Raw genomic sequence first — 13,452 nt, 5'->3', positions numbered from 1 at the left:
CCTTGTTTTACTGACAATGATACTACACTTGCAGATTCATCATCTGAGTCATCTGTTGTTTCTATTGTGACCTCAATGTTAGTGTCTCTCTCTTCTTCACTATAGTGGTGTTCTTCTGAAAAATCATCATCAGAACATGATGGACAAATATTCATTTTCTGAACATTTTCTTCTTCTTCTGCATCTGATATTTCAGTTAGAATATATACATCTGAAATATCATCCTCTGAATCTACAATTGACCAATCATCCTGAAATTCTTCTATATCTATACAGGCTTTAAGCTTACTTGATGAATTCTGTGGGCACTTACGTGAAAAATGTCCTTCTTTTTTACAAATGAAACAACAATTGTTGTTTCTAGGTCTACGGAAAGGCTTTCTTGGATTTGAGACTCTCTTGGGTTTAAATCTACCATACCTTTTTGTTTTCTTCTTCTTTCTGAAAGGTGTCCATGGTAGCATTATTTTGCAGACATCTGAACTGGATGTGATGTCGTGCGCCTTCTTCTGCCAGTGTAAGTATTTAACTTTTTCTGTAACTCTAAAAAGAAGTTCAACCCAATAAACTTGATCTAGGCTTTTGTTCTGTACATCTAGATCTTTCATAATGAGGTCTCCTAGATTGCCTGGTAATTTTGACAAAAATGAAATTTTTTGAGCCACATCATTTGAGAGATTAGCCTTAAAAACCTTAGCCATGAAATCTCTACTGAATTGATCAAGATATTTCAGATCTTTTAATTCCATCCGACTAAGATTAGTTATTAACTGCTTCTTCTCATCAACTGGTTCTGGCACGAACTGTGTTTTTAGCAACAATTCCAAGGTGGACAGTCCGACTTCCATGACGACTCTTCTTTCTGCTTCGAATGGTCCCATCCAACAATCATAGACTATACTAGTCATACGCTTTTCTGTTAGGACCATGATGGATACATTATCCAATTTTGTAGTAACCTGCATTTGATACAAAGCTCCTATCCAAATCCGGATTGATTCTCCAGGGTTTGAAGAATTATCTAGATCTAAGATATAGCCACTTGTATTAGCTGCATACAGGTCTTCTTCAACACGAGGGTATTTATTGACTTCTTTCAAAATATGTGCCTTATTCTGATTATTTATAGATGGCAAGATGAAAGATGGGAATTTAGAGGCAGCTTGTTCAAGGGTCATGACTTCTTTCTTTGACTCAAAAGGTTTATCAGTTTTATATGTCTTTGTTTCACTGGTTAGCTTACTAGTGTCCTTAGAAGTACCCTCTTCTGCACTAGTTGCAGTTACTTCTTCTTTTGCCTCCTCTTCTTCCTCTTCTAGATCCCAATAATTGGGTGCACTCATATCTATATGAAACTTTGGAATTTCTTTGGCCTTTTTCTTATGTCTCCTTCTTCTCCTTTCTTCTTTCTCTAGCTTCTCTGATTGTTGCTCATCATAGAGCAGTTTCAGATTAGCATTTATCAGATTAGCTTGTTTGCCTAAGTCATCTAGAACATCCTCTGCGTGAGCACACCAAGTGGTTAGATAGTTTCCTATCTGATATACTTGGTCCATGTCATTTGGATTCTGTGAATTCTGTTCTAGTAATGGGGCACAGTCAGCTCTTGTGGGTGGCTGTCTGGTGTTGGATGAAGAAGTACTAAACTTTGTTTTAGGTGGCCACTTTCCTCCTTTTACAAATCTTCGATTTGCAAATTGAAATTCCTCTACAGGTGGAGTAGTATTAACATATGTTCTAAACATTTTATTTACAGCAAAGAACGGTTTTTCTTCTGGTATATACAACTGGTTTGTGGACAGCGGTGTACTAGTGGAAGAACTAGGCTCTTCTGGTGCAGGAATATGGCGATAAAAGGATCTTCTTCCACTGATAGAAGTGGGTTCATTTTCTGAAATTTTTGTAAGACATGTTTTTCTGGCAAAACTATTGGTTGTGGTATTCTTGGTCTATTTGGAATAATTCTAACATAACCATTTGACACAAACATTCTTTTGAGTGTGCTATTTGAACTATCTGTAGCAGCCAGGGACTTATATTGGATGTACCAGTCATTAGGCAAGGCTTCTTTGTCATAATGAACTCCTTCTACCTGTGCATTGCTTACTCCTACAACAACACAATCTTTTAACACTGGCTGTCTTAGCTTAGGATGTACAGTATTTGTTAACTGAAATGAGGTTTGGACTATCACAGACAAGAATTCACTATCTTCTACCATTTCGAGACCTTGTACTCCAATCAGGGCTTTCCAACAATCTTTGAGGTGGATATCAGACAAACTAATGGCATAGTCTGGATAGATAGTGCCATGTTGACATCCCGAGGATAGGTTTCCAAGTATGGTTCCAATTCGGGCATGTTCATATACATTGTGTCTGGTATCGAATAGCTCGGCTATACAGGGAGTATTAAGGCCATGACGGAATAATGGGGCTAGTCCAATTCTAATTCCCCCAAAGTGCAGATAATAGAACCTCTTTTCAGCAACATATTTTCTAAACTTTCTGATTTCATCTTCAAAAAACAAATTTAGACCTACAATTTGTACAGATGGACCTTTTATTCTACCTTCAGTTCAACTTCTTTAAAATAGGCCTTCTTAGTTAATTTGAATAGCATCGGAACTGGATAAATTTCTTTTGAATTTAATGCAGGAGGGTTCCAGTTTTCCGGGTCTTCGACCTTCTCATGTTCTACCAAGTCAGACTCAAGGGATCTACAATCTACCTCAGATACAGATCTTCTATCAATGGTGGAGAAGGATCTTAAGAAGTTGGCCATGTTGAACTTTTACAATCTATTCCAGAGATTGACTGAAGAAACTTTTATTTACTCAACACTCGTAAAACAAGATGCTTTTCAAAGGCTACCTGGCTAACTTTAGACTCTGTCTATAGAATGTTTTAAGTCCAAGGAACGGGGTGTGGCTCTGATACCAAAATATGAGTGACCGATCAACAAAGACTAATTAGTAAAATGAGTAGACAATACAATAAAGCGTTGGTGCATTCGAACATATGTCTTTGTTTCACTTGTTAGCTTACCAGTATCCTTAGAAGTACCCTCTTCTGCACTAGTTGCAGTTACTTCTTCTTTTGCCTCCTCTTCTTCCTCTTCTAGATCCCAATAATTGGGTGCACTCATATCTATATGAAACTTTGGAATTTCTTTGGCCTTTTTCTTATGTCTCCTTCTTCTCCTTTCTTCTTTCTCTAGCTTCTTTGATTGTTGCTCATCATAGAGCAGTTCCAGATTAGCATTTATCAGGTCAGCTTGTTTGCCTAAGTCATCTAGAACATCCTATACGTGAGCACACCAAGTGGTTAGATAGTTTCCTATCTGATATACTTGGTCCATGTCATTAGGATTCTGTGAATTCAGTTCTAGTAAAGACCTAGAGGCATTGGCAGGAGTGAAAACCTGCTCCCTTACAGGTTATTCTAGGTGGCGTGGTTTTTCTTGATTAAGGGTGATGAGTCAGTCTTGCATTTGCACGAGTTATTCTAGGTAGCGTGGGTTTTCTTGATTAAGGGTGGTGAGTCAGCCCATATTCGTGCAGGTTATTCTAGGTGGCGTGTTTTTCCTTAATTAAGGGTGATGAGTCAACCTGCATTTGCGGTTAGCAGCTAGAGATGGTTGTCCTCACTACTGGTTTGACAATTGAGTTATGATAGATTTTCCCACCTGTAAAAGAGAAGAAGCTAGTGTTGAAAAATTAGATAGATATGCATATGGAAGTGATATGTTTCGGTGTAAGGTAAGAGCACTAGATTATTGACAACTAGAAATGCAGATTTTTAACTTCATATATCAATTTGCTTTTTTTGTTTTTCTTGAAACATAATTTCCACTTAAATGGCAGGACTAGATTATGGACATTGAGATATTTTTATTTATTTCTAATGCTAACATATTTTTTTGTTATTGATATATTTTTATTTTAAATATTATATGTAAAGCGAACATAGAGTGACTATCACATCATGTAATCTCATGAATATTATTTTTACATCCCATCTATCAACTCCATATTAAGTATTGAAGGAGTTACATATCTCGATAATTCTAATCTAAGTAAATTAGTTAAAGTTGATGTAAAATTAAGGTAGTAATTGAAATATTTCATTTAGTCCTGATATTGATATTTTTAATATTATTACTGTTTTTTTTTTTTTTTTTTTTATTTGTGAATATAAGTATTATTTTATTATTTTTAAATGTAACTTTATGGGACATTTTCCTCATAGTGGGTCATTAGAGCATCACAAAAAAGATGAAATGAAAAATAAATAATATATGATTGTTAAGGGGGGATAGACCACAAAATTCTGTAAGTATTACAATATAATAGTAAGTAACATGTAAATGCAAAAAATGGTTACAAATTGTTAAGTAAAATCAAATTTGCAATATATTTTTTATATTTTGTATTTTTATGGAAGAAGATTGATTATGTATATGTATATGTATATATATATGTATATGTATATGTATATGTATATGTATATGTATATGTATATCTATATATATATATATATATATATATATATATGTGTGTGTGTGTGTGTGTGTGTGTGTGTGTGTGTGTGTGTGTGTGTGTGTGTGTGTGTGTGTGTCTGTATATAATTGTAGAAAAAAATTGAAATACATTTATATTTAGATAAAATATTTTAAGTGAAAATATTCATTATAAGCTTAATATACATCATTTTTCTTACCACCCATACTACATCCAAATAATAATTTCATTATTATAAGTTTATACATCCACCTTCTTGATTGTAATAAGCATAATATATTTTTCAAGGCTCAAGGTCCTATAACAACAAGGCTCAAAGCCATTACAACGATATACTCAATATGAGCTAGGCGACTCAAGTTCCTATAACAACAAGGCTCAAATCCATTACAACAATATACTCACTATGAGTTAGACATGTCATTTACGAGAATTAAACCTAGGTGGGGAGGATAACAATCATACCACCTAAGCCCAATTGGCAATTTTATGGAAAATATTATAGTTATGATTTTACAATTTTTGTGGCAATAATTTATTGTTGGAGATAAATCAAACCTTTAAGTTATTTATGGAATTTGTATGTTCCATAATGTGGTTGTATCATGGGGGGCATCACCCAATATCTAGCATCATCCCACAATATCATCACACTTACAACTCCAACAAATCCAATTGCTAGTCCAATCCCAATGCAAATGATGAGACATATTCATCTACACGACCTAGCCATCCTTGTCCTTTGCTAATGCCAACACCTTCCATTGTGTTATTATTCTGTTTACATAGTTGTAAAGGATAACCACACAAGCATTCATTTCCTTCAAATGAAGTCTCATTAAAAGTGTCAATCTGTGTTCGTTTTGGGATTCTACCACAAAGCCTATTCCATGAAAGGTCCAAAGATGCCAACTTGGTTAATATAGAGAGATTTTGAGGAATGGTTCCATTTAAAAAATTTATGGACAAGTCCAACTACACCAAACTAGATATCTCACTAAGAGATGTAGGGATCTGTCCCTTCAGTTTATTTCTAGATAAATTTAATAGTCTTAAACTAATAAGACTTCCTATTCTTTGAGGTATTTCCTCTGTAAGATTGTTGCTAGATAAGTCAAATATGGTATTTGTAGCTAGCTACATTAAGTTCACCTACTACATTATTGCAAGGAAGCTGATGCGTCATTTCTCCAAGAACAAGTGCACCTTAGATACAATTTCAGTCGTGGAGCATTACACAAAGGGTGCCCAACTCGATTGGTGTGCTTTTTTCCTCAATGAATTGTTTGAATCCTATGAAGACGTCTACAAGAGGACCACAAATTTCATTTATGACTATCTTGTTATTTCTTTAGCAATGCAGAAGTGGTGCCCACTAAACGGTCATTATTTAGCTCCAATCACTGAAGACTAGCCCTTGGCCCTCCGATATGTGCCTTGGAGAACTTCAGGAGACTCGAGAATCAAAGAGATAAATAAGGCTTCGTTCGATGGATGGTATATAAATATGATCAAGGTGATCAGAGCTACAGAATGGATCTCCAGGTCACTACTTGACGAGTATTCAATAGCAATTTGGTTCAAGGAAACTCATGGGAACACCTTTGTAATACCACACTGTGTTCACCCACATACCTTCCAGATGCAGGCTCAGAAATTTGTGCTCTCAGCCAAAGCTTTTCACGCAGAGGTCGGGTCGTGGCTGGGGTCACAGGGGAAATTAGAGAAGGAAAGTATTGTATTTCTTTGACGAGATGGTGTCAGCGCCACTACCAGGGAAGCAGTTGCAAAGTCTAGGAAGTGAATAGTGAAACAAGTGCTGCAACCAGTCTTCACATAATTGAAGAAGCATATGATCTTGTTGAAGGAGACCATCGCAAATATTGACATCTCATCAGGTTCTATTTCCAACTCTGTCGAGTCTCAAGGTTTAATACAACATAACCCTCTAGTTACCACCCCTCTTGTTGTTGCAATACCACATGTAGGGCCCCATTCACAATCTAAGCCCACCATCCCTAAACCTCGTAAATAAAAAATCACCAAGCCTACAAGCAGAGCCAAGAAGCAAAAATTGAACCATGTAGCACAAATTTTCAACCTCACCATCAAGGAACCCTAGTCCACCACTACCTCACCCATCATAAAATAATTTCCACATTCCAAATCCATTGTGTCACTGAACTCGTGCAACCCATTCCCACACACCACATCGACCTCCGCCACTCTCTTAGACACAATACCCTCTGGGACACTACAGGGAACAGAGGACATGGAAATTTATTCAGTTATTCAGTCCACCACAACAGTCCCCAACAAAAGAGTCATCACCACCTCCATGATGTCATTATTACTATAGTTAGGCCCACTGCTGAACACAAGGCCCATCATTCCATAGTTGTTTATTACCATTGTGGAGCCCATCGCACTTCCATTTTTCTTAATCCCCCCCATTGCATCACATCCCCTTTCCATCCCGAAAACTCCTCAATTTGCAGAGCCATCACAACAATCTACCTCACGCTCTCAGACAAGTCTGTCGCTAGTGGGAAGCCCTTACAGAGTCAATTCCCTGATCAACCCAGCATGCAGTAGAATGATCTTCAAAGCTAGTACTCAACCCAATTGTTAAATTTATTCACCAAGTCACACAAACAGCCACACAGATACATATTGACCTTGTTGCCAACCATGAGCAACAGTAGCAACAAATTTCTACACTCACAGCTAAACAAGACCAACTCCACCAAGAGAAGAAAAAACTTCAGGAGAAGGTCAACTAGATCACTTCACGGTTCCAGGCACTATGGCTAGCCATTTCTGATGTTTTTTTTTCTCAGTAATACTATCTACTTTATATTAATATATACAGGTAAAATTTACATCCATAAAGACTGTCTGCCTAGGGCCAACTGTGGCTTCATGGGGGACTTGAACCTTTTCAAACATTTGCCTCTCAGGGCTACAAATCCAAGTAAGTTCAGCATTCAAAACCCAGTGATGATTCAGAGAAGCAACAAAATTGCCCACGCAGGGGCGAGCCACAAAAAACATACTGTCCCAAAGGACCTTAGACTCCCAGCGCGTTACCAAGAACAGACAAAGACCATACGCTATCTTTAGACAAATACCAGACATCTGACTCCAACCTAACAAGACTATAATGACCATAGCCACGACCCAGATCATAGAGTAAACAAACCAAAATGAAGAACGAAAGCCGATAGACCAACAAGACCCCGTACCCAATCTGCGCGAAGGAGTGCCTTACGAAAGAGAGCCGCTGCGCGTTAATCCTCTGGTGCTTCTTCCAGTATTCTGCACCAACCTTGCCCTTCAGGAATTCCCTCCCACATCGCCATGGGGTCCTATGAGGAGGCTGGCTTCTCTTCTTTACAAGCGCGGGAGGGGGCTGGCTTCTCCTCTGAATTCGATGGCTCCCCCATTGGGCGTTTCCCCTTGTCAATGACTGAGCGAATTTCAACAGATGCTTGTGACGGTCCATCCTCATTGTTCTCCGGAATTTTGGTGAAAAGCACAGAAACATGTGCATTGATTCCTGCATTGTCCCTGGAGCTACCCAGGGTGAAGATAACTGAACCAAATGCTGGGAGCATGGGTACTCCATCAGAAGAACCTCCAACTTCCATGAACTGGCTAGAGGGAATTGGGGTGGCTCCTGCTCTCCTGTAGCAGTAGCAGCAGCAGCAGTGATGATGGGCATCTGCTGCAGGAGAGCGAGAGGAGTTCCTACGCCCTGAACCTCTTCTGCAAGGCTGTCTCTCTCGCAGCCGAGCCATGGGATCTTCAGATTTCTTGCCCTATTCCAAAGCCCAGGAGGCCAGGTTGCTGTTGCGTTCCCTCCCTGGAACTTGTCGTCCCTTGAATGAATCAAACCAGAGCTCGACTGAGCCAAAACAAAAACCAGGAAAATCAAGCAAGGTGCGGACCACGTCCGAGCTTTCAACCACCAAATAGCAGCGTTGATACCCAGCGCTCTGAAATTCATCCTCGACATTCTGAACCGCTCTTTCCAACATTCTCTCCTCCTTAACCTCTCTGCCATTCTCTCGGAACTTACCCGCATTGAATGTGCGCAGCTGAAGTGCTATCTCCTCCCTCCTCTCCATTAAGACGTCCCTTGTGCCTTCCCCTACTTGCAGTCTCGGCGGCGTGGTGAAATGAAGGAGCCGTCCCTTCACGTGGCAGCCCGTGTCTAACATGTGGCGTGCCATTTGCTTCATTAAAGACACCCGCATCCGGGGCGACTGCCTCTTCATCGAGAAGGCTTAGACATTCCTGGAGCTGTTGCCTGTTGGGGATGATGTCTTGGCCTCCAAATTGAAGGGGGAGCTCAGTCTCTGCTCCAATGTTGGCTAGGAGGTCCGCAATTTTATTGCCCTCCCTTTTAGTGTGCATGAATGAGATGGCTCTAAAGTTGCGGAGCTTTTGTGCTATGTCGCTTAACCTTGCTTCAAGCCTCCAACTGGGAGCTACTTTCCTTGCCTGGGATCCGTTTTGAATTCGCGTGGCTATATTGATGAGAATCTGGGAATCGCCTTCAACGATCAAGGGTTGAAGGTTTAGGCCCCAAGCTTGCAAAAGGCCCTGCCACAGCCCTTCCAACTCTGCAGAGTTATTTGTATCCCACCCTATGTTTCCAAAATAAATCCGTAAAGGTGTGCCTTCATGGTCTCTCAGAATGCCTCCATATCCTGCAACTCCTGGATTGCCCTTGGAGGCCCCATCGAATTTCAACTTGAATGTGTCTTTGGGAGGGGCTTTCCAGTGGCAAGTGTTCTTACTATTATTATGAAAAGTGCTGGTGTTGAGCGATTCTTGAGATAACTGCAACTGCCAATTAATTAGAATGTTATGCTCATTATCAGTAGATGGGAGATCTTCCTTGGTCCATACCTGAAGCGCCATCGTCTCTTGAATGTTACTATGAATCTTGCTCCAGGTTTCCTCTAAAGGAGATCGCTGGTTTTTGAAAATGCGCTGATTTCGTTCCTTCCAGATATTCCAGAGGACGATCCCTGGAATGATACTCCATAAATGATTGAGGATCTTGCTTTTGTAGGGATGCTTTGGCCATTGTCTTAAGGTGTTGATGATATCGCCTTCCCCTCTACTTCTTTTTTGGCATCTGAAACTGACCTTGTCCCAGAGTTGATTGGCCAGCGGACAGGTATCCAGAAGGTGATGTAGAGTTTCTTCATTTTGAGAGCAATTAAGACAGATCGAGGGACCATGAAAGTTCCGTTTTCTAAGCTTATCCCAAGTAAGAATTCTTTTATGCCCTACCAGCTAGAGGAAGTGGGCAATTTTTGGCCAGGGTCCTAGCTCCCATATTTTGCTCCAAACCGGGTCTGGAGGAGAAGGGAAGTTGCATATCAACTTGTAAGCTTCAGAAGTAGTGTAGGATCCCTTGGGTAGGTATCCCCATCTGAGAATGTCCCCACCGTTGTCCTGCCTAATACTTCTTTTCCTTAGCTCAATCCCTAGCTCTTCTTCCTTCCGAGCATCCATGCTATTGAGGATTTGGTTGCTCTGTTTCCATTTCCTGAAGCCGAACTCTGACTCCGTCTCCCAGAATAGGTGAACTTTTTCCTGCTGCAAGTCCAGCCTCTCTGGAATAAGGGAGGGATGTAGGATATTTTTGAGCTTGGGCATCTGGTTCCATGCATCCGTCCAGAATCTTGCAGTACGTCCATCCCTAATCTCCCAGAAGCTATGCTTTTGAATGAGCTGATAGTGTTGCTTGGCTGCGTTCCATATCATGGAGCCTTTTTCTGTGGGAATGAATCTGATTAGTTCCTCTTGAGATCGATTTCCCGCATACTTGGCTGTCCAGATTTTTCCCCATGGTTTATCCGGATTGGTGATCCAATGCCACCAGATCTTGGCATTCATGATGGAGTTGCTATGTTTTGGATCCCTCAGCCCAATGCCACCCTTGTCCTTGGGCATGCATACATTGGTCCATTTCACCAGGGCCCATTTGCAGTTGGTGGCAGAGCTGCTCCACAGAAAATTGCGTTGCAGATTTCTAATGCTTTTTAAGACCCACTTTGGCGCAGCTAGGATGGAAAAAAGATACAAAGGCATGGCTTGCAAAACTGATTTGATGAGGATGACTCGACTGGCTAGGTTGAGAGATCTATAGGTCCATAGATTGAGACGATTTTCAAGCTTCTCGAGAAGGGATCGCCACGCAGGGAGCTTGATTCCAGAGGTTGAGAGAGCAGCGCCCAGGTATTTGGAAGGAAGGGATGCCGAGGAGAAACCTAAGATGGGAGAGACAGCAGACTTAACAGCGGGCGGGGTGTGGAAAAAGAAGACCTGAGATTTGGAGCAATTGATGTGCATACCAGAGGCTTCCGAGAAGATCTGGAGGAGGGACTTCAGGCAGCGGGCTTCCTGGGCAGAGGGATAGCCAAAGAGCATAGTATCATCTACGAATTGCTGGTGGGAGGAGGCCGGGGAGTTATGAACAGAGATGCCTTTGATCTGATGAGAGTGAAGGGCGTGCTTGATAAGCCTCCCCAGTCCTTCAGCCATGAGCACAAAGAGGAAGGGGGAAAGAGGGTCCCCTTGTCGGATACCTCTGGAGGGATTGAAGGGACGGGAGGGAATACCATTGACCAGAATAGAGAAATGAGTGGAAGTAATCAGGCTCATTACCCAACGGATCCAAGAAGGGCAGAAGCCAAAAGCTGTTAGCATATGATGAATATAATTCCAACTCAGTTTATCAAAAGCTTTGGAAAGGTCTAATTTGAGAAGCATACCTGCTTGTTTTGAGTTCTTGAGGGAGTGAATGATTTCGTGAGAGAGTAGAATGCCATCCATGATACTTCGCCCTTCCATGTATCCTGACTGTTCCGGTGATATAAGTCCAGGCATGAGAGGTTTGAGGCGATTAGCTATAACTTTATAGATGAAGTTGCATAAAGCAATGGGTCGAAATTTGTTGGGGGTGATGGATTCCTCTTCTTTGGGGATAAGAGTAATGAAGGTGGCATTGAGAGAGGGAAGAAGCCAGCGCATAGCCCTGGATTCTTCAACGATCTGCCAAACCTCCTCCTTAAGCATATCCCAAAAAGAGTGAAAGAACGTGGTGGTAAAACCGTCTGGCCCTGGGGCTTTACCTTCTTTTAGCTGCTTCATTGCTTCGTCCACCTCCTGGGGTTGAATAGGGCGCATTAAGAGATCATTTGTTCCTTCGTTATGATTTTTGGAATGTTGTTGGTAATTTGGCGGATGGCCTGTCGCCTATCTTCCCTTTTCTCCTGATGAATCTGTTGGAAATGACTGAGGAGTTCCTTCATTGAATTGTTGATTTGTGGAAGAATTTTGTGTTGCACTCGCCCTCCTTCAACCATCTGATCCTAGACTTTTGCCTCCAGTAGATTTCCTCTTGTTTCCTCCTATTTTGCAGCTGATTGTGAATGAGACGTTCTTGTTCCAAGGTGGCATCCGTGTGCCCTTCCGTGATGATCTTTTGATGAAGGGTCTCCAGGTCCTTTGTTAGATTTTGCTGCTCTTTGAAGATGTTTCCAAAAGTTTCCCTGTTCCACCTTTTTAGGTGACTTTTGAGGAATTTTAGCTTTTGCTGGAATTGATACATTTTTGCTCCTTCTGGTGGAGTGAACGAGGTCCATACTGTCTTTACAAACTCTTTGAACATGGGGTGCGTGAGCCAAAATCCTTCAAATCTGAAGGGTCTTTTAATTAAGTTGCCTGGTCTTTGCCATTGTAGTGCTATTGGCCAATGATCCGAGCCAGAGTGGGCCAGGATGGCAGCTGAGAAATCACCCCCTAGGTGGATTGCGTTGTCAGAGATGAGGAAGCGATCCAACTTGGAGGTGATTTGGTGTTTGCCAGCTCTACGATTGCTCCATGTAAAGGTGCCGTTACAGTACGGCATGTCTATAAGAGAAGTTGCTTGGATGAAGTCCTTGAAGCGATTGACCTCAGGCTCCAATCTACTTCTTCCTCCTGTCTTCTCTTCTGTCTTGGTTATCATGTTGAAATCCCCTGCAACAATCCAGAGAGGGTACCTTCTGCTGTTGCTGAGTGCTTCTATCGTGTCAAGAAGCGCTACCTTACTTCCAGTATCTTGTGGGAAGTAAACATTCGACAGATTGCCATAGATATTGGTGCCCAAGATATGAAAGGTCGCCTGAATAAGGTAGTGCGCTGCATGAAAGTCCGAAAGGGATACCGCTTGGGTGTTCCACGCTATTGCCAGCCCTCCTGAGGCTCCAGAGGCGTCTACTGCCACCGACCTGCACCCTGGCCAGGCTTTCGAAAGAATGCTGCCTGGCATAGTACTATTACATTTAGTCTCTTGGAGAAAGCACACTTGCGGCTTTTCCTTTTTAATCATATTTTTCAACATTCTGAGTTTTCCGGGGCTATTTAGCCCTCTTATATTCCAAGATATCAATTTCATGATCAACTGTTGACAGAGGGCTTGAAGTACTGTGTCAACTTAGCATATCTGCCTGAATCCACCAGGATCTTCCCAATCTCTATCGTTCTTTGCAGATCTGTCTTTCTTCCTCTTTTTTTTGTGTCTTTTGGACGCAGACTTCCCTCCCCTTGGCTGCTTGGTTGTATCCCGAGTTGGTTCTGATGGTAAGCTCTCGAAATGACCTCTTCGAGCTTAGCTAGTTGGAGTTCTGGAATAGAATCATATGCTTTCTTTTTACAGGCCAGCTCCAGTTCCAGGATGTCTAAGCCAGTCAGATTAATACTTTCTGGCTCTACTTCCATGATTTGCACTTGATCGCTGTCTTCGATACCGGTCTCTGGATTCTGGGGGAGGTCAGATTTACCCTCCACTTCCATATCTTTGAGGATTTCTTCGGCATCAACCTGACCCTTTTGGAGAATGGAGGGGTTGATGAAATGGGGTGGAG

The 13,452-nt window shown here is 41.5% G+C and overlaps 1 protein-coding gene across 1 annotated transcript; it reads right to left on the bottom strand.

Moving 5' to 3' along the window:
• Nucleotides 1-11,852: 11,852 nt before the first annotated feature.
• LOC149193166 (uncharacterized) lies at nucleotides 11,853-12,857 on the bottom strand. The gene has a single exon (XM_089407230.1). It carries the CDS (start codon nucleotides 12,855-12,857, stop codon nucleotides 11,853-11,855), a length of 1,005 nt encoding a protein of 334 aa, XP_089263356.1.
• Between the last annotated feature and the right edge of the window lie 595 nt (nucleotides 12,858-13,452).

This window comes from Pinus tabuliformis, chromosome 2_2 (genome assembly GCF_031772625.1).
Source record: "Pinus tabuliformis cultivar Carrire ecotype Pingquan chromosome 2_2, CPIR1, whole genome shotgun sequence".
In the NCBI taxonomy this organism is placed as follows: Eukaryota; Viridiplantae; Streptophyta; class Pinopsida; order Pinales; family Pinaceae; genus Pinus; species Pinus tabuliformis.
The sequence above is the reverse complement of the archived record's forward strand: the minus strand, read 5'-3'. Positions and strand labels throughout refer to the sequence as shown.

Coding starts and splice junctions, on each gene's coding strand:
- LOC149193166 (XM_089407230.1), bottom strand. CDS start 12,857: ATGCCAGGCAGCATTCTTTCGAAAGCCTGGCCAGGGTGCAGGTCGGTG.